Below are 22076 nucleotides of genomic sequence, written 5' to 3'. Positions count from 1 at the left end.
CTTCCAAGGGTTTTACATACACATGAAAATGATAACTCAGCCTATGGTAGCATCAGGTGGACATCTGGAGGACACAGGGTCAAATGGAAGATGGAGATTTGTTTCTAATTTTTTTTTTCTTCGCATCACAGAAACAGAAATAGGGGCAGAGAACATTGGTGTTTAATCTCTGCCAGAATCTCTACCAGGTGGGTGTTTCCTTTTACTTGGTAAGATATTCCAAATATTTAAAAAAAACTGTATTAACGATCTCATGTCTGAGAGCTGTTTTTCTGTTTTCTCCAATGTAGTGAAGCCTTCAAAAAAGAGATAGAGGGAAGGAGGAGAGGTGAGAGGGCAAAGCACAAAGATAAGAGAAAGGCAAAAGAAAAGGTGATAGAAGGTTAGACAGAGAGAGAGAGAGAGAGAGAGAGAGAGAGAGAAAGGGAGAAAGAGAGAGTGAAATACATAAAAAAGGAGGCTCATCTGGGAAGTGTGTTGGCGTTGGGGGTTCGGGCGGGGGAGGCTCGGGCTGGTGAATTTCTGTGTGGGGGTGTCCCCGGTCCAGGGGACACGCTCCTGTGCGGGGGGGTATTACAGGGCCCGGGCGAGTAACAGTGAGTGGGAGTGCTGGGGCTCGGAGAGTAAGGGTACGGGGGGATGTCTTGATCGGCGAAAAAGGCTCTGTGGATGGGAGAGGAGGACGGAGACATGCGAGGACTCAGGTCTCCCGTCTGGAGACGCCACAGTAGCTCCTCGTTGTTCCTGCTCAGCCGTTTCTTCTCGTTGCTCTCCCGTTCCACGTAGACCTGCAGGTTAGCGTTCTCCTCCGACAGCTGCCTGCGAGGAGAGAACACTGTACTCAAACAAAAAGGTTCTGATCAATCACATTTCACTGTTATCGGTTAAGAATTACCTTGTGGCGAACGAAGACGCAAGTTATTATGCGGTTTGAAGAAAACAGTGCTTTGATTCCCGTTATTCAGAGCTGTTTCATATATTATAAATGTCTCAGGTCTTTGATGTGATGCTCAGTGTTGATTGTGCTTTTGGCAAGATGCTCTTAATAATTCAGAAAGCCTTGACAATAGCATTACAGATATTTGAATAAATTCACCTCATTTCAACCTAACTCAACATAACGAACTGAATTTTAAAATGTGGGTGAGTGTGAATAGAGAAATAGAGTGTGTAAGTGTGTGTGAGAGAGTGAGAGTGAGAGCTGGCCAGAACTGAACTTAACGTGAGAGAGGGAGAGAGAAAGAGAAAGACAGAGAGAGAGAGGGAGAGAGAGAGAAAGAGAGAGAGAGAAAGAGAGACAGAGACAGAATGTTTTATCATCTTAGACACAGTGCTATTAGCCTGAGTAAGAAAAAAAAAAAAAAAGGAGACAAGTTGAGATTTGTGTCAGACCTGGACAGAGCCAGATTGCGGTCAACACGGGCCTTCAGGTCCTCGTTCTGCTGCTGGAGCACTTGGACCTGTTCCTCCAGATACACATTCTTTTGGGCCTGCTCAAAGAGTAAAACAATCACATAGCCTAACATTAAATTCTTCCTCTGCATAATTTAATAAACACTAACTGCCTAATAATATGTAACTCATCATATTTCTCATTTGGTTCGACATTCTAATATTCTTCGCATTTTTAAGTATAAATCTGGCAAAGTGCTGATTCAGCTAACAACAGCTTTGACTAAATGTAAACTCTACATACTGCATACGTAATAAAACATATGAATGAAATTGAAAGTAAAGCAGGCTATAGTCAGATATATTCATAATGATGATACAGAACTATAAAATCGATGTCACGTCACACACTGATTTTAAGGTTTGCACATTTTTTCATTTTGAGCCTACCATTTTCTCCAGTTCAGAAATCTTCTTCTCTTGATCATGGATCTGCTGGTTCTTCATGTCCAGAACCTCCTTCAGACTTTTCAGGTCCTCCTCAATGTGCTGGTATGGAGCCAGGGCATCCTAATCACACCCAGGTCAGGAAAGGTCAGGGTTTCCAGTAATCACATTGCAGGTCTTTTTTCTTTTTTTTTTTTTAGTGTTTTTAGTGTTTTTGTTTTTACAGAAATCAAAAATCAAATAAACATCACACAAACATCCTGTTAATCTCTTAAAGAGAGGGAGCAATGAAACATACTAAGATGGGACTCAGTCATTGAATTATTTCAGTTTTACTTATTTAACCCAGGTCTGACACACACACACACATGCAGGTCTGACAGACACACAAACAGATGCAGATGCAGTGTACCACTATCTGTTCATCTGTGCTCTTCCTCAGAGCTTCCTCAAAGCGCTTGGCTTTGTCTCTCAGACTCCGGTTCTGGAATGTCAACGTATCCACTTGATCCTGCAAAAACACACACGTACAGGTCTTACATATATACAGTTCTCAGACCTCTTACCAGGACAGAGTCATTTTAAAGAGCATTAATTCCATATTACCTGGAGAGAAAGTCTCAATTTCTCAAAGTCCTGCTCTAGAGAAGCCTTTTGTTGCTCATGGGCTCTTCTCAAGTCTGAATGTAGGAAGGGAGAAAAGGCAGAATGCCAAAAATGAACAGATGAATGAAGGAACGAATGAATGAGTAAATGATTGTGCTGAAGGTATAATATTTGTCCTCCCCTTTCTGTGAATTGTGATTCTACAGCATGAGAACACACCTCTCATTGTTCTGGCATGTTCCTCCTGCATTGTCGCCATGGTGATATTGTGCATGGTCCTCAGGTCCTCCAGAGCGGACTCGTGGTTTATAGTTAACTCCTCAATCTATAAACAGAAAAGAACTCTTATTACCCCCCAAAATAATCACACGCACTTTCAAACTAAACTTGAAATTCACATGATGAAAACCTTTACTGAAATTTTGTAATTGATTTTGCATAACTTAAATCTATAATACGATAGATCACAGCACAGTGAAGAATACATTTCCCATGATTCCGAGGCACAGACGTGTGAGCTTTATACCTGTTCTTGTTGCTGAGTGCGCAGCTCCTCGACCTCTGATTGGTGCTCTGCCTTAAGGTGGTCTTTGTCAGCAGCATGACGGGCCCTAAGGTCCTCCTCCAATGCTGCCAGCTCCGCCTCCTGCTGCACCTGCAGGTCTTTAAGTTCCCGCTCAAACTTTTGCTCCAGGTCAGCCCTCTCTTTCTGCAGACGCTCCCAGCGGGCTGTGTTAGTGGCTGAGTGAGAGGGAGCAACAATAAACAAAGATGCAGTACTTATACAACTCTCTCTCTCTCACACACACACACACGTGCACACGCACTTAAATGTTCTGTAGTTCAGAGGATCACAGATGAACATTTAAGTCTCAAGCTAAAACACAGACACATACGCACACACACACACACACACACACAAACACATGTACGTACGCTCGTATACACATTCCATAGTTTAGAGGATCACACACAAATATTTCAGTCTCAAATTAAAACACGCGCACACACATGCACACACACACGCACAAGCACGCACACACACACACACACACACACGCACACACACAAACCATAGAGAAATACAAACACATGTTATTTTGTAAGTGAATGAGGGAGGGAACTGGCACACATGCCGTTAACCCACAGAACATGATCAACAGCTCTGCCTCAATAAAATAAATAAAAAGATTGTCCCATATTCAGGCTCCAGACAAAACAAAACAAAACAAAATATTTTTACATCTGGGGCGTGTGTCTTTGACAGTCTGTTCATTTATGTGAAGTATAGTGGATATGATTGAAATACCCCCGTGTGCTCCAGACACTTACCCACTTCATCTCTGATCCTGCTGAGTTCTGAGGTCAGTTCCTTCTCCCTCTCAACGGCATTCTCATTCTGAAACAAACACATAACATACCACTGATTTATGTTCAAAGCAAGAAATGATCCATCATCTGTACAGTTCAGTGCAGTGCAATAAGAAAGATCCACTTTTCCCAGTCCAATAGGAAAACAGTGAAAAGCTATTTCCAGCTCGGCCACGGTCTTCGGTACTATCAACTCTGCACCTTCTCTGTAGTGTCCAGACGGTCCTTACAGTGACAGCATGGGGAACAGGGGCACTGACCCATGCTCTAAAAATCACAGCTAAATACACACACACAGACACACACACACAGTACTGCCTCAGTAAAGGTGTGTTACAGGTTCATGACAAAGAGGGAGAGAAATGGAGAGAGAGAGAGAGAGAGAGAGAGAGAGAATTGGGAGTGACATAGTAGTGAAGCAAAAAGAGAGGGTGAGATTTTTTTTTTTCCTCTGTCATTATCAGATCTTTTAGCCTGAGGGAAACTGATGAAACTACAGTCAAAGACTTTAAACCATCAACTGACATAGACTCAAAAGTAAAATAAATAAATAAATGAATTAAAAATTCAGAAACACAGGAAAACAAGTACATTTAACAATTTTTTTCATTTAGAAGACAAACCAAACTCTGTTCTGTGTCACTGTCTATGACACGATAGAGGTTTAGAGCAACCAGACGGGCTTGTCTAGCAGACCTATTTGTCTAGAATGTGCTTATCTTTCAACACACAACTTCACAAATATGCACCATTCACCCCGCATGTCTGAAAGTAAGACATTTTTCTTTTGTGTGTGAACATATCAACTTGCCTCTTTGGCTTTCTAGAGAGAACACAGAACAAGCTGAAGTTGGAACTTTGATATGATGCAACTCTAGCTTTTGAGATGCAAACCAAGATACAATTATAACTTTTGTCAATAGGTGAGGACCAGGTCAAATATGTATTTGGAGTATTTGAGTAACAAAGTGCTTGATCAGTTTCTCCTCTGTGCTCCCTTTCTTGCGACTTTGCTCTCTTAATTAACAACACAAATGTCAGTTTTGAAGAAGAATATGTAAGGCGTCCATGTAATGTCAGTTTGATATCGCTTCAATAGTTTCATCCCTCTTAACTTAAACAGTAAAAGGACACAGTGTTGAAGGAGACATATAAGAGTATTGGGACAAGGCCCAAGTAAATTTCATTTCACATATGAAGGATTTATTTTGAAATATCATATATGTAATTGTATAGTTGATATCACTGTGTGGAAGAGGAGCCTGTGTATAGAAACATAAACAAGAGAAGACGGGTAATGAAAAGCTCTTAGACTGATATTGTAGGCACGATAACACTAAAATTAAATCTTACTCCTCTACTGAGAAGCTGTCTGAGAGGCAGGACATGACACACTATCCCCAATAATGTTCCAACCAACAGACTTTTTTATTAATATTATCTACACAAGAGCCCGTGGGATGGAAGCGCATGAAATGAAATGCAATGATTGAGTGAGTGTGTGTGTGTGTGTGTGTGTGTGTGTGTGTTCTGTTCTACACAGAAAAGACAAAGTCCGATATGACTAGGCATCTACAAACAGTCAAAATACAATTTATAGCTGAAGCCATAAATTAAAACGAGAAAAATGAAAATTGTGTTGCTCACAAAATGGAATTTTCCATTGAAAAACCACTGGAGGGCGCTGTGTCTCTAACGCTCCATCCATTTTACAGACTACAATCTACAGTTTAGGCTCTTACACCTTTAACTGGTGAATCCAAATCACAGTCTTGGAATCAACAAGACATTACAATAAATAAGCACCTCGATGAGCCACTCAGTTATGACACAGAAAATCCCAGCCTCCATTTGGTCATAGAGGAGTCTAGGAAAAGAGTAATGTGTTGAGGCACTGATATTTAGCAGCCCTAACTGAGAAACTATGACAGGCTTAAAGGTGATCCAACTTATTGTTTTATTTATAATTTGAACACTTCTTGAAATCAAATGAACCCTAACTGCAGATCACCTCATGGAAGAACAGTAAAATTAAGAGAGCATTGAGAGAAAGGTTAGTAGGGATTGACCTGAGGAGGACTGTTTTAGGTGAAATGGAGAATGTTTGGACTACCTTCAGGCAGAAGTGCTGAGTACAGAGGGCCAGGGCCTCCAAACCCAGCGTGGTTTTCCTCAGCTCCGCCTGCAGGAGCTGTAGCTGCTTGGCCTGCTCCTCACAGCGGCCCTGCAGGAGCAGCACCTCCTCCTGTTGCTCCTGCTGCTCTTTCTCTTTTTGCTTGTCCAGCCTGGCCTGGCTGCCACGCCCGGGAGACCCACTTCTCTCTACGCCGTGACCCAAAGCGTTCCCCTGGCAACGCACAGACACTGGTGCTCTGTGCCTTTGGAGAACTGCAGGGCATGGAGACAGGAAGCAGAATTACAAAGGGGTTCAGTTACCTCATTTCCTTTGAAATTATGGTGTATTTCTAATCCTACATTTCTCAAATTCTCATTTTTAAAGTTCAAAAGAAAAGACATATTGAAAATTAGTTAGAAAATACACCAGCTATCCACTGATCTGTGCACATTACACTTATTTAACTACACAGCACATTTGCCAGTGTTAAATTAACACTGAGAGTGTATTTAATGTGGGACAGTTTCAACACTCTCAGAATTCTTTAAACACAGGCAAATTTACATTGTGACAATCAAAGACATTTTATGCAACATAAACTATGAGCCAAGACATGAGATTCTGGCCGATAACAGTTTTGTTCTTCGGAAGACTAGCATCGTAGACTGGCTCTCTCTCTCTCTCTCTCTCTCTCTGATGAGTACGATAAAGTCATGTATCATTATCAAGCTGAACAGGGGGGACAGGATGATGTATTGTAATCATTACAGTAAAGCATGCAGCTCGGAGATGATAATACCAGCAGGAACAAAGAGAGCGGGGAGGGGTGAGTTAATCGCCAGTAACGACGTAGTTGGGCTATACTGGTCTTAATACGTGAAAAATCTGTTCAGTAATTCGGCAGCAAACAAGCCACGTGTCTTTTCTTACAAGGGGTGTAACCATTAAAGTACAACTAACACAGCAGGTGTGTAATTAACCCTCCTACAGATCAGCTGGATCGTGGTTCAGCCAAAGATGGCGCGGTGAAAATGCAGAAGTCGATCTCTGTACTACTTCAGTACGTAACTGTATGTTTAACTGTGGGGCCATAAAGGGGTTTTTGTTCTCTGTTTTGACGTTATTGTGTGATAAATGCCTTTAAAGGGACAGACTAGATTACTGATTTTTCCAGGATAGATGACTAAACGCTTTTGGAAAAACAACTGGTAATGCCAATCCATGGAAGCGCAGATAAGGCAGGAAATGGCACTACCATATGACCAAAAATTGGACCTTTCCGTTGAGAAATCGTGAACAACCCTGATTGTACATCATATATTCATTTTTTTTTTCTGCCTTATTGATCGATAAACATGTCACCACATCAAACTGCCTTGGCTTGTAGCTGCGGTTTATAAATCAAAGTGATTTATAAGCCAGGCCGTCGGAGCCTGCGGGTGGAGGACCTGCAGAGTTCTGTGCTAACACACACAATGTGGTAAACCCAGCCAGAAGGCTCAACCCATGACCACTACAGCAATTTAACCCCAGCCTGCAGTCAGAGATGTCTCTATGACAACGGCAGGGGAGAGGTAGAGCGTCTCAGGTAATAAGGTGGATAAACGGAGGGAAGAGAATGGTGGCTGTGGCAGTGGTGTTGGTTGGTCGTTGGGGGGGGGGGTGGGGGGGGGTAAAGAAAAACAGAGCAGAAGAATAGCTATGCTCCAGTGGAGGACAGAGAGAGGATGAGGGGAGAGATGTGTGAAGGGGAAGGGTGAGCGGAATGGGAGAGTAGCTGTGATGTAAGACACTCTAGGTATGGACAAAGAGAAAGAGAGAGAGATGGGGGTGGGTAGATAGGAGGAGAGAAAGAGAGAGAGAGAGAGAGAAGGAAGAGAGAATGGGGGAGCAGAGAGAGGCAAAGACAGAGAGAGGGAGAGAGAGAAAGACAGAAAGAGACAGAGAATGGAGGAGAGAGAGACAAAGGTATAGAGAGAGAGAGAGAGAGAGAGAGGTGGATGAAAGAAGAGAATGAGAGAGATAGAAAGAGAGCGAGAGAGAGGGAGAAAAAGAGAGAGAGGAAAAAGAGACAGTGAGAGAGAGGAGGGAATGGGGGAAGAAAGAAGAGAGAGAGAGAGAGAGAGAGAGAGAGAGAGTGAAGACAAAAGGAAAGAGAGAGAGAGCGAGCGCGGCTTTAAAGGGAAAAGGCGGAGCAGGCTGGCTGCGGCGGACATAAGGGAGGTCTATAATGGAGATGGATGCGTCTGCTGATCGGGTCATCTGCGGGTCGAACACATGAATATAGCATATCAGTCCGGGACTTCCCCATACACAAATCCAGAGAAATGCACTTGTCACAAAGCATCACGCTCCACAAATACGGTTTTGATATATCGTCTTAGTTCTCCCCAAACAAACATTCTTTCAGCACATATTCTTCGGGAAACAAAAATGAAAATAAAACCAAAGAGACGCTCTGCATAGAAACATATCTGAGAGTGGAGCTGATGTAAAAGGAGACAGGACAAAGAGGAGAGGGGAGAGAGGAGAATGCTGGGAGGTGAAGCGTAAAGAGACAACGGTTATGAGGGTTACTTTAGAGTGGGTACTGTAACACTATATAAGGCTGAGAGATGGATACGGGACAGAGTGGTGTGTGTGTGTGTGTGTGTGTGTGTGTGTGTGTGAATTCATTTTCTCTGACTGCTGGACTCTACCCCACTAGTCAAAACTCATATTTATTACGGATGGATGGAAAGGTTCTTCTTCTCTCTTTTTTTCTTTTCTCTCGCTCTCTTTCTTTCGCTCGGTCCTTGAGATGGAGTCTGATGACAGCTGAAAGTGAAAAGGGGGGGTTTTGGAGAAACTGGAGTGACAGTTGTAGATTTACCGAGAAGCCCGGCCACACATCAACTCAGCTCTGAGAAAAGTCGGCAAGGGTAGAATTTAAAAAAAAGTTTGAAAAATCGGATTCCGAACTTTTTTCGAGTTTCTTACCCGGAGACTGAGGCTTTGGTGACACCACCGCCAAACGCTTTGGGGAGGAAACGGCCGGGCGGGAAACGTCAGGATTTTTCTGGAATTCCTTACACGAGGCTGTCATTTAAAAAGGAACGGAAGAGGCAAACATTTATCCTCAGTAAGTTATGTCAGGCTAATGATGGTTCCATGTAGGCATGGTCTGAATAAGCGAAATGTGGGAGGGCTGGGTATAAAAAAGAGGAAATGTTTTAAATATCTCAGGACGACACAAAAGCATGCACACACACACACACAAATGCACATACATGCGTACACGCACACACACTAAATACACACACACACATACACGTAAACACACACACACACACACAAATGCACATACATGTGCACACGCGCACACACACCAAACACACACACATGCACACACCACACGTACACACACACACGCACACACGCACACACGCACACTCACACACACACATACACGTAAACACACACACACACACACACACACACACACTAAACACACACAAACACACACACACACACAGAGTCCCCCCTCCTGCTCCTGTCCTTTCCTCTTACGTCCCTCCATGTTGCAGTGAATGAATCTCACTGGTCTGCAGATCGATTACAATAAGACGCAGTCAAGCACAAAATGGGGCAGCTGCCTGGTCCACTTCCCCTCAGACCACGCGCGCACACACACACACACGCACGCACGCACAGACACACACACACACACACACACACACACACACACCATTCTGAGGTGCTGAGAGTACCGCTAGACCACCAAAAGATATGGCACCTAACTTTATTACATTATAAAGTCAATGTTCACTAGCCAAATCACAACACAGGGATCAGGTTAGCTTTAATCTTAGGTCAATTTCAGTTCAGTTAATGCTGACATGGTTCAGGTCCCCAAGGTATTGCCTGACAGAGAGTATTGTGTGCCATGTATTGGCAAAGGGTCTGGATTAAGAAAAAAAATGTTTATTTTGAAAAGGTAGGAGCAAAAGGGGGTGTTCGTGGATAAAACATTCTGGTAGATGAGATCGTATGTTGATAATGCACAAGTGGGAACAAAAACTGACAAGAGGAAAATGAATTAGGACAGTAATTAAATTGAAACTCTCTGATGCAGAACAGATTTTCACATGCCGTAACAGAAAGGTGATAGCATCTTACAGCTAGTTCTCTCCCTCTCTCTCTCTCTCACACACACATATATATTATGCACACACACACACATACACGCACACGCGCGTGCGCACACACACACACACACACACACACACACACACACACACACACACACACACACACACACAGAGACAGAACCCTGGTGAATCCAAAGGTCCCAAGGTGCCTCATTACTGCCAGCTCATCTCCACATGTATCAGACAACCACTGAGACCCCCCACCGCCCCCCGCCCCCACCCTCCGACCCCCCTCCACACCGCACTCCTCCACCCCTGCTTTCAGCCACTCATATCTCCCTCAGTCCCCTTTAGACTCCGCCCCTCAGAGTCCAGTCCCTGTGGAGACAGCACCACTGGTTTCACCCCCCACCCACTGCCCAAACACTATAATACACCGCTGGCACTATCTGGTAGAGCCCTCACTCATAGCTCTCCACTCCTGGCTGAGAAAGGATCCCTGACAACCACTAGCAGCTGGGTCCCGCCCATAGCAACCACTGCTTCCTTGGATCCCGCCTATAGCAACCCTCGTCTTGCAGGGACAGAAGTGATGGAAGCACCACCAGTCTGTCTCTGGTGACTCTGCATCTCCTGCCTGGCTGAAGCAGCTGGAGAAAGGCCAGAGACAGCTGGAGGATGGGGGTACACATTAGGATTAGTGGAGGTGGGGGCCAATGCATTAAGAGAAGGTGTGAGTCTCTGACATGAGCTCAAGGCATCAGACTTGGGTGAGATAAGTATTTAAATCACTGGGTTCTGTCCATGGCTCCTTTACCTTGTGTCCTTTCTTCTACACTGACTAAATATCGACCAGACCTGAAGGTACACCAGGGTCTTCATCAAAACTCCTGTTAATTAAGCAAGCAAGGTCACAAGGAAAGGGAACAGAGAGGAGAATTGGGACGGGGCACGTCAAATAATGTTTTGACCCAGATGTTGACAGTACCAGGCCAAAGAGTGTCTAAACCTGGTTCTGCCTTCTCGACTCGACTCGACTCTACGAGAGGAGAGGGGAGGAGAGGAGTAAGCTGACACAAATGCCAATAGTAGCACCCTAATAGTTCCCTCGCAGCATGAAGATATTTGGATAATCAGTGGGCGGTAGTAAGAATGGCGACCGTACACAACCCTTATGCTTAAATTACATTTAGATTTAGTTATATCACAGACACTTCTTCCTGTAAGCGAAGTACAAAGAGCATTTTAAGTAAATCAGCCTAAACCAGTCTGTCGCACTGTACAGAAGATCTCTGTAAAGAACAACTCCATGGACCATGTATGTTTATGGCATTATACTGGGTTCATACTTTTTTTTTGTTGCACCTCTAAATTTTTCATTCTTGACAGTAGTATTCCTGTCCAGACTCTCTGATCAGTTTGGTCTGTGGTTTTATAAGGAATGCTGTGACGAAGCACGAGATTATCATATCCAGAAGAGGGACTGTGCTGTTTGTGCTGTGGGCCAATTAGACTGAAATCATAGGCAATGAATCTGGCCGGTCCTAAATAAACGTAAATATCCTCCGAGCTCCGTCATCCCCCGACCTTCCCATCTAAGTCTTAATTACATGATTGCTCCTTAACGACCGGCTTAATTGAGCAGTGATGAGAGAGGAATGTTTCCTAAAGGAGAGCGGAAGAATGAGACTTAAATGAATGGGACCTGTCTCCCGTTATCTGTGTGTGTGTGCGCGTGTGTGTGTGTGTACGGTGAGTGGAGTGGAGGTAGACGCATGACATGAAACAGTATTTTCCTTTTCTTTCCTCTCTGTAAGATTAATGAGCTCCGGGTGAATCCTTTTCCCACAGTGGTGTGACGGAGTTGGAGTTCTTTCCTGAGGCCATGTGTAAGGATAGACCAAGGTGTCATCTCAGGCTTGGCTATACATGCTTGCCCTTTCTCTGCCACCTCTGCTGGGCAACCCCAAAGCCCTTTAGAAATTAGGCACAAAATTAAACATAATGTGCAGACTAAGATTAGGTTGACAGATGCATTCTCCTTAGTTTTTTTTTTTGCTTGATTCTTTGCAATGCTGACTTTTATGCTATGAACTGCTCCTTGACCATTTATCTCAAGGGATTACACACACACACAGATACACAGACAGGTGGAGAGTACACAGAGTAACATACATTAAGAACCATAAGCAAGTAGCTAGGGTACTCCTCAGTGGTAGTTTTATATTAAAGATAAAGCTATGCAGGCAAGCTGCGAAACCCAGCGGGAGTTTAACTCGACAGACCTGGGACAAATCAGTTTTTAATAATTGGGCCTTGTCCCAATTCTCCTTAGTGCTTCCTTACCTTGTGACCTTGCCCTCTTTAATTAAGAGGACAAATAGCAATTTAGACACCAGTTCTGACTCTGTAAGGCATGCAAGTGATGACTGTTAAATGTTTGCTTCAACTGACCAAGCGACTCAGTGATTGAGTGACATTAGTAGAAAAGGGGACAGGATCAAGAGAAATGTAAGGGTACTGTGATGGGGTCAAGTCATTTGAATGCTTAACCCATGCCAGTTGTTTAACATTGAACAAAAGCCGTAGGGCTCACTTACTTCCAGCGGAGGCCTGGGCTGGGGGCAGCAGGGAGCGGCGGACGGGCGCCGGCGTGTTTGGGGGCAGAGGGTTGGTGCGGCACAGGGTTCGGGGGCCATCTGTAGAGGAGTGAGTGGCGACTCTGTGGAATGGTGGGTCTTCACCCACACTGCCAGGACCTGGAAAGGAAGAAACAAACAAGAAAAAAAATGGACTAAAGACATGCAAGCACAGCACAGACAGTCTCTAACATGCACACACACTCACATACATTCACACATACACACACAGACAGACAGACACACGCGCTCGCAAACTATACCTAATAACTCAGTTTATTCAGTTTATTTAAAATAGATTAGAAGAGTCTGCATCAGAAAGAGGCCTGTTTTAGCTCTATGGTTGGGACCATGAAGACCCAAAGTTATACCCCGCAGCAATACATACGGTTTAAAATCCTCCCTCCCAGACTCCTTACCCATTCCCTAAAAGCCAAACTACACACAAGGCTGCTTCAAACTCCACTTGTACGTTCTTCACAATCAATGGTATAACGGTTCGTGGCTTTCACATGCTCAACAAGGTTCTGCGGCCCTTGTTCTGAGTCCAGTCTCGGTTCTGTTCTCTCCTCCTCTGACCACGACCCCCGCATCCCTCATCATCTCTGAGACGATCAGGTCTATTGAACGTCTCCTTAACACCCTGAGACCTCTCTGCCTTCCCTACGTTCAGTCTGATCGATAATCGCGGCAAAACTCAATACCTGTGAACAGCCCAATAAAAGGGGAATTATCATTTACGGGAAAAAAAAGAAAAGAAAAGTGGAATACATCTTCCTCAGGTAAGATCAATCAAGCCAAATCACATCTCAGACTGTCAGATAATCTAAGTAACGACCGCGAGGTTTAATAATAGTTTTTAATAAATTGTGCAGATATGATTCTGTGTGTGTGTGTGTGTGCTGTCTGTCGGAGGGAGGCTTCCAGAAATAGTGTGAAATGGAAGGATGCGGAGAGGCTGTCAGCGATGGAGTTGCGGTGATGGAGTGCAGGGGTGGAGCGCAATAAACACTGGGCAGTCAGTCAAGAGGAGTGCCTGATTTTTATTTTTTTAAAAAGGCAGGGGTTTTATCGCCCACAAACACCGTTAAAAAACAGCGAATACAAGAAGTGGTGTTTAACAGGCACTCTGGGACTGCTTTGCATGTGTCTCTTTACAAAACAGCCGCATTAAGGAGGAAACAAAGAGGCTCTTTAACGACTAATGAGCCAAAACACCTAACTGAGGGAGCATCTTTAAAAAAGACACCATCTGCTATTGTTTGGGACATCACCCAATGTTTCTCTTCCACGTTAACAAAACCCTGAACCACAGCCGAAAGGAAACGGATCCTTTTTCCACCAGTGGTGTTGAAAGTTGCTGTCGCTGGTCCAAGGTCGGAGCGATCGCACAGCGGGGCGTGTTGAAGAACCCCTCCGGCTCACAGCGGGATACGATTAAAAGACCGTGCAGCCGGAGGAAGCATCTGATTGGCTGTGGACAGGTAACAATGAATTCTCATTGGTGGATTGGTAAAAATTTCTCCATGAGGATCAGCTCGTTTAAGGAAGACCCCCTGCTGGCGTAAGCATTGTGTGGAACTGGGTTAGCAGCTCCGAGACTTACAGCTCAAGCCTTATCCAATTCTACTAATGCAGTGATTTTCCATAATAACACATTTATTGTATTATTCTGTAGAGGTTTCAACTGTAAAATGAGTTTAAAATAGGTATTGTTATATGTCAGTTTAATGATGAGGTAATGACTTCTATGTTTGTGCCTGAATACAAATGAATAGTCCTCAGTCATTAGAATTATTCACAACTACATTAATAATGGATACCATTCAGATTTAATGTTAATTTACATACATGTACACACGCATATGGCTGCACACAGCACATAGACACAGACACGCACACACACGCATGTGTGCGTACACACACACACACACACACACACACACATACACATACATTTATGCAAAGCAAGTGGGCATTTGTCTAATTAAAATGGGAGAAAATAGAAGAAACAATCACTGAGGATCTGTTCATCTCAGGAGACCAGATTATTATCTTCTTAATGAACGTAACACTCACACTCACACACACACACACACTCATACTCTCACACACACACACACGCACACGCACACGCACACAAACGCACACACACTCATACTCTCGCACACACGCACACTCATACTCTCGCACACATGCACACACACACTCTCCTGGCAGCCAGTTGTCTATCAAGATCCAAGCATTTCAACCAAAATTCACGCTTTTGGCACTCTGACAATGAGCGAAAAACAAAACAAAACCAAAAACATGAAGCAAAACTCTTTCTCCTACTGAATTAGCGCCGACCAGCATCATATTGAGTGCACGGTGCATTTCTCTCACACTCAGTTTAAACAGCGGAGACGTGGAGAAAACTCTCCGGAATTCATGAAACGAGCACCTTCTCTTTGTCTCAGTTCTGTCTCTTGTTCCTGGCTGACAGGGACAACAGACCATCTGCCCAAAATGGAAAACAAACAAACAAACAAACAAACAAACAAACAAACAAACCAACAAACCAACAAACCAAGACTCTCCTGAGATGGCAGAGAAGAGAGGGAGAGGTGCTGACAAAGAAAGAAGGACGCGACGTATTGTGCATTACTCATGTGGCAACAGTCCCACCGAGCAGATCCAGACACGACAGGAATGGCAGGACGGAGCGGAGGAGGGAGAGGAAAAGAGAAAGAAGAGGTTAAATTGTCTATGACACAGAGGGAGGGGGAGAAGGAGAAGAAGGATGCAGAGTGGGAGAGATGGATGGATGAATCTGCACCTGAAGAGAAATGACGAAGGAAAGATCTTGTGAATTTGAGAAGCTAGGAAAGGGCGGGGGGGGGGGGGGCGTAGAAAAAGGGGAAAAGAGAAATAATAGCCTTTTTTTTTTTTTACAAATAATTGAGAGAAATACCAAAAGAACAAAAGGGAAAAAAAAAAAAGATTCAAAAGCAAAAGATGAACGGGAGGGTGCGGGGGTGCGCGACATTATTCTTTCTCGGCGGGTGGTAATTTTCTTATCGAATCACATTCAAATCGTGTGTGAAGAAATGTCAGAAAATTGGGCCCAGCAAACCCAGCAGTGTCCCCCATATGAAAAAGAGACACTCTCATACATTATTCAAGAGAAAACATCACAGCAGTTTTCTCCACCAAATGAGGCCAGGACGTCTAGCAGGAAACATTATGCTAAGCACGGCGACTCGATGTCACACGCCCAGGCCTGTGTCACAATAGCGTATCAAACTCAAACTGTAAAAGGGAAACGGTGTGACCTTAGGACAATGGTTATACACGTCAATGTGAACCTGCGGTGAACGCGCAGGTGGACAACCCGCAGGTTTCGCTGAGACAGAGGCTTAGAGCTGAAACAGCATTTTTTTTTGTTTTTTTTCTGTTTTCTCACCGGAATAGAACAATGCTGTGTTCCAGTGGTGCCTGAAGTCCCCACTGCTGAGAAGGGGAGAAGGACAGAGAGACACACAGAGAGAGAGAGAGAGAGAGAGAGAGAGAGAGAGAGAGAGAGAGAGGGGTACTGAGATACTGTGTGAGAAGGAGAGCAGAAGAAAAAGAGAGGGGGGGAGAGGCTGAAAGAGCTTGAGCGCTAGGCAGAGAGAGTGAGAGAAAAAGGTAGAGAGATAGAGATACTGAGTAAGATGGAGGGAAGGAAAGCAAGTGAGGGAGGGAGAGAGAGAGAGAGAGAGAGAGAGAGAGAGAGAGAAACCTCCTGCTGTTCAGCTTCAGTAGTCTTAGTGCCCACAGCATCACAGCATTCAATTAGGAAGAGGATTTCAATTCAGCCAACGGGGTAAAGCAACGAGAGAAAGACAAGATGACAACTACTGCAATTTCAGCACTATAATATAACCCAACCCTTTCCTCGGAAGACACGGGAATTAAAGTGAAAATGGTAATAGGGATTTAGAAAATAACAACATAAAAATGGGGGGGGGGGGGATATCATAGCGCATAAACGAATAACTAGAATAATTTGGTCAAAGAAGGTAAACCTCAAAGCAACGTGAGGTGAAACTCATGGTAATTTAACACTAGCCAAACATAACTGAAACGATAAGCAGTTGCTCTTTTCACACCCAGAGTGACAAAGTGATTCAGACCCGACCAGTCTCTCCAATCACAGATGTCATGTCTTGGGCATGAGTGGTAGTCGTGTTTAAGGACTTTGCAGTGACACTCTATAGGAAACTGTCTAGTGAATGGTAGCATGTGGCCGTTATTTCCATAACGTCCGTGTTGTTAAATGCGGCGTTGACGGCGGCTGAGGAGTCTGATCTGAACCCGGTCTTCCAGCTCCCTCATTATCTGTCTCTCTGCCAAAAGTGTCACATGCACAACATGCAACGCTGACATACACACAATAGGTTACCCCACAGGAGGTCCTACGCTGTCAAGGTCAAAGCGAAGTCTCTGCAACAACACTGCGCCGTCAACCTGAACAGCAGACAGGGCCCTCAGGCATCTACTGAAACAGCGTCAAAAAACAGGCTGGCTAACAAGGCTTCTGTCTTTTCAACACATCCTAAACCGTCAAACTGAAATGATCAAATGTAGTTTAATGCGAAATTAATAATCATCTGGAGTTCAGGTCGTGAACCTCACATACTGTACCGTATAGTTCCCTTATCGTTTTTGTTTACTGTTTGACTGTATAGCGTTTGAATGTGCGGTGTATCACTTACACTATCGCTTTTCTTTTTAGCTGTGTTCCTAGTACTCCCACTGAACTTCTCCAGGAGCTGGTGTTACTATCGCATTCACTTTTGAGATTTGGAGGATGCAGGAGCCTACATTTACATCCCTTTAGAGATAAACTCTGTGCACTTTTTTTTGTAAGCTGCTCTGGATCCAAATAAGATCGTAAATTTAAATGTAAACCCGTAATCTCCCGAAAGTCATGACAAGCTGTCAAAAAGCAGAACCTGGCGTGCCATCCTGGCATCCAGCTGACCTTGTAGACTGCGGTTCTGAGTCGAGCTAAGTGTGCTGAAACGTGAAATGGGGTCAGAAGGGGGTACGGTGGGAGAATTTCGGTATTGAGGTTGCTGTATCACTCACTCACTCAAACAAGTCTGGGAAACTCTGTCATCACGCTGGCAGTTTAGGAGAGGCTTAAGTAGGATAACATTGCAGCTGTGAAGGGGGGAAAAAAATGGATAAAAAACATCGCTGATGGGAAATGAGAGGGTTTGGATGCTGGGGGAAGTATAGTATAAGCTTTCTCCCCACCTCAGCTCCTATTAAGGCCAAATGCTTTCTTCTAAAACCTCCAAAAGCCCACACAACCTTCAGAGTCAGAGGAGGGGATGGGATGCTGAGTATTTTCTAATCCATACAACAACCTACCTGCTTTTTCTTGGGGGGGGGGGGGGGGGGGGGGGGTAATTAATCTGACCTATAATAGAACTGAATGTGAGAGAGGGAGAGAGAAAGAGAAAGACAGGGGAGAGAAAGAGAGAGAGACAGACAGAGAGAGAGAGATTTGGAGCTGATCACGGGAACTATTTTCAGGTAGGGGACAGGAGATCTGTTCTACCAGTCCCCTGTATTCACTCTCAAGGCTTAAACTCTCATCTGGTTCTGACAAAGCTTTCAACGTACAACCTATTCTCACTGCAGACACAACTATTACTGTGATATTATACAACGTATTTAGTTATCACAAGCTGTTGACACTTTTATAAGAGAAGAATCAAGACTTCAAGGCCTTCTTTTCTTGCTTTCAGTAAGGTTTTTATCTATGACCTCGCTACCACCTTTTTGTTTAAGTTGTTTGCTCTTTTTTCTTTGTATTATACACACACACACACACATACATATACAGTATATACTGTATATATCCTGCAGTTTAACTTTTTAAATCTATTTTACCTGATTATCTGGTTTTATCACTCGTATGCTATATTATTGAATATTATCTTTTGATGTTTAGTTACTGGATTCCTGGATTCTTTTAGCCTTTTTTTTTTAAGTATGCCTGTGAGCACATTTGCACTGTAATCTTGACCATAAACACTAGACCGTATGTAGTAGGAGAGGAACAGAACAGAAGATCGATGTCCAAGAGGAAGATTAAATCCAGCGTCTTTGCTCCGACGTCTCTCAATGAATATATGAGTAGATGTAACCAATTTGTGGTATGAAGACCTTTTTTTCCTATGTCCTTGTAAGATGATCTGAGGAAAGGAAAATGCTTTCTGATTACTGCAGTGATAGAGCCCAGAAAGACGTGGATGATGCTGGTGATGAAAGAGAGGGATCTTACAGAAAGGCTGGCACTTCAGAGACTGCGCAGATTCACTTGTCTTTCGAAATAATTAGTCTTAGAAACAAATTAGTGTTTTCAATTGATCCAGTTAATGGCTTCCAGGTTTTGTTTTTTTTTGTTTTGTTTTTTGGTTTTTTTTTTTTAGGGGGGGGGGGGGGTGGGGTGGGTTGTGGGGGGTTGTTGGTGCTTTAATGTGTTGTGTTTTTTTCTTTTTTTTCTTTGTATTAAGACTACCTTTGTGCAATAGCATCGAAAACCAGCTAAATGTTATTGCGGGCCGGCTAAACCTCACTAGTTTGAGCATGTGATAGAGCATGAGCAATTAAGGGGAGGAACACAGGATCCCAAAAAGAGATAGAGTTAGAGACAAGATGTACCATCTTCATTCTGACAGAGCACAGCTCTTTGGTATGAGGCTGTGAGTCAGCTTGATACTGAACTACCGCAGGGTTTTAAAAGAGAATGGACATTGTGCAGAAAAAGAAAGAAAGAAATAGCGGGAGAGAGTGAGCGTGTGCATGTCTTTTTAAGGGAGAGAGAGAGAGAGAGAGAGAGAGAGAGAGAGCACTTTTCTAACAAACTAACGAGCAAAAACTAACCAGAGCAAACAAGAGTGGAGCCAGCCAAAAGTAAGCAAAAGCTTCTCTTGAAAACTTTTGGCACAAGTGGACTTAAAAGACGTTCGGACAAGTAAGAGAGAGAGAGAGAGAGAGAGAGAGAGAGAGAGAATGAGGAAGTCTGCATCACAGAAGCAGAAACTGCCAGTCCATCATCACCAGCTGAACAGAGCTCATACATACGAGCCTCTAATTAAAAAAAACCCCAAAGGTCTGCAGCTCGCTGTGGCAGCACATACATTCAAAATAACATATAGAAATGACTTCAAAAAGATTTATTAATTTACTCAGCAAGAGCACGTTATTAAACATTGCTATCGGCTGACATAGCACATGCTATGTGCACTTCCAAATGTCAAATTAAGGTCCTGGTTGAATTCTACCAGCGGATGAGTACGAGGTCCGAGTCATTGAAGTCCTGTTGGCCGTGGACCGGGTTCTGCTTGGTCTAATGAGCTTATTGAAATGTGTGTGTTGCGTGTGGGGAGGCAGGAGCCATCTGTTCTCAGCCGTAAGCATGACTCACAGGGCTGATCCGAACGTTGGCATGTGAGTTCACACCGTGCCTTCCTCGCCGCGGGAGAACACGCCGCCTTTTCCGTCTCTCCTCACGCTCCCTCGCACCTTCTCTCTGCCGCCTCTTTCCGCTTCTGTCTCTCCTAACGTCAACACTCCGCTCCCATTCTCCCCCTCTCTTTCAGTTTCTCCTCTTTCTTACGTATGACACTCATTCATTTATTCTTTCATATGCTGTCAAAGACTATTTCAGATACAACACTCTGGGGTTAGTAGCTGACCTCAGATTACTGGCTGAACGGGCAGAGCAGCTCTGGATACGCACCCCTTTACAAACTAGGGCGCAATTATTTAATTCCTTACCATTAGCTGTCTCATTATCTGTCCTTATTTACCATCATCTACTCCAATCTGACATCAGTTTGAGTTACAATTTCTCATAATGTGAAATAAACCAATACTGAGTGTGTCCCCAGACTCTTCAGAATATTCATTATCTCTGGTATGGATATTTGCTACGGTGCCAAAGAGCAGGAGTGTGTTATCAGATAATCAATTTCTTATGGATTGACATCCCGACCCCTCAGTCATACAGGCACTTTGTCCCACGTGCTTTTCTGAAAATCAATTAAGGCGGTATCACCTAGTCTCAAGGTCACTTTCTGTCTTCTCTGTCTTACACGGCTGCAGCAGGGTTTTCTCTGTGCTAGCGCTTTTCTCCTGCTGCAGTGAAGAGCAGGGTGAGACAAGTGGGTGTGTGGATGTCTTTTATGCAAGAGATGCTATAATCACCCCCTCCACCCACGAAAGAAAAACCCCAACTAAATACATTTGAGTCGCTCAAATGGCTCCAAAATTAAGCAAAAACTCAGAGATTTGTAAAATAAGAACTGTCTGAAAATTATACTAAGTATAAAATGTTATGTTTTGGTTACATAATATTTTTACATATTTTTTTGTTGACAAAGAAGTCAAGTATCCACTGAGACTGCATCATCTCTCCTGACATCCCAAAGGTGTGTATTGATCCTCATGCTGACATGATGGACACGTGACGGGAGTCGATTTCGAGAAAGCGATGAGGTAGACCTCTCTGAGGGGTCGTCGAAGCACTTAGATGTGCACGGACGCCAGCGAGCTGCCGAACATGTCTGCTCGCTTACGCGTGTCGGGCTGCTCTGAGGTGATCAATGACAGACCACTGCTCGATATGAGAAGACTTTTCCCCAAGCAACAAGGTGAACAGTGCAAAACCGAATGAGCCTCTGCCGTAATCTCCCGACACCTTCGTGGGAGACCACATCCGTCAATCTGTTGCCTCTGTCAGGCCTAAAAAAAACGGAGAGGGGACAGCTAGCAATCTCTGAAGATAAATTACACTTCGATTGAGAGAAGGGAATAAGGGAACGCACACAACCGGAGAAATATGGAGAGAATATAGAACGACAACGAGATCCTGTGAGATCCATTATGAGATTTCTATAGGTTCTGTTTTTCTTTTTCTCTTTCATCTCTCCCTCTGTGCTTTTCTCCCACCCCTTTGCAATACATTTAAGTTCTGATTGAGGGTTTGGACGCTTGTATGCCCTTGCTGGTCCAATAAAGCAGCTATATCGCCGACTGTTCGTTAAGGTCAAACGGTGCCTGAGCCTTTCAACATTGCACAGTAAGAGGGCGAAGCTTCAAACAGAGTTCTCCTGTTCAAAAGAACACCTAAACAAATCCCACACTAGCTATGCGCTTTTGTACTGCAGAGAACAACCCCCGTGCCAGACAGAGAGAGAGAGAGAGAGAGAGAGAGAGAGGAAGAGAGGGAATTGAAAGAGATCAAAAAGCATTGATTTCACTTCCCTCCCTGACATTTGGTTTGTTTTGTACCACTGATCTCTGTGGTATGCTGCCATTATAGTGTGATCT

At 44.0% G+C, this 22076-nt stretch overlaps 1 protein-coding gene across 1 annotated transcript in view; it reads right to left on the bottom strand.

Moving 5' to 3' along the window:
- Positions 1–461: 461 nt before the first annotated feature.
- mtus2a (microtubule associated tumor suppressor candidate 2a) overlaps positions 462–22076 on the bottom strand; it is a 31979-nt gene continuing 10364 nt past the window's right edge. The window contains exons 4-14 of the mRNA XM_030793129.1: positions 12663–12821; positions 8912–9010; positions 5930–6204; positions 3778–3844; positions 2972–3186; positions 2665–2770; positions 2446–2519; positions 2252–2350; positions 1843–1962; positions 1393–1493; positions 462–819 (exon numbers count right to left, since the gene is read on the bottom strand). Coding sequence (XP_030648989.1) covers positions 462–819; positions 1393–1493; positions 1843–1962; positions 2252–2350; positions 2446–2519; positions 2665–2770; positions 2972–3186; positions 3778–3844; positions 5930–6204; positions 8912–9010; positions 12663–12821 — 1673 coding nt within the window. The remainder of the gene's footprint in view (positions 820–1392; positions 1494–1842; positions 1963–2251; positions 2351–2445; positions 2520–2664; positions 2771–2971; positions 3187–3777; positions 3845–5929; positions 6205–8911; positions 9011–12662; positions 12822–22076) is intronic.

Source organism: Chanos chanos, chromosome 15, assembly GCF_902362185.1.
Source record: "Chanos chanos chromosome 15, fChaCha1.1, whole genome shotgun sequence".
Taxonomy (NCBI): Eukaryota; Metazoa; Chordata; class Actinopteri; order Gonorynchiformes; family Chanidae; genus Chanos; species Chanos chanos.
This window is presented reverse-complemented; position numbering and strand designations above follow the sequence as displayed.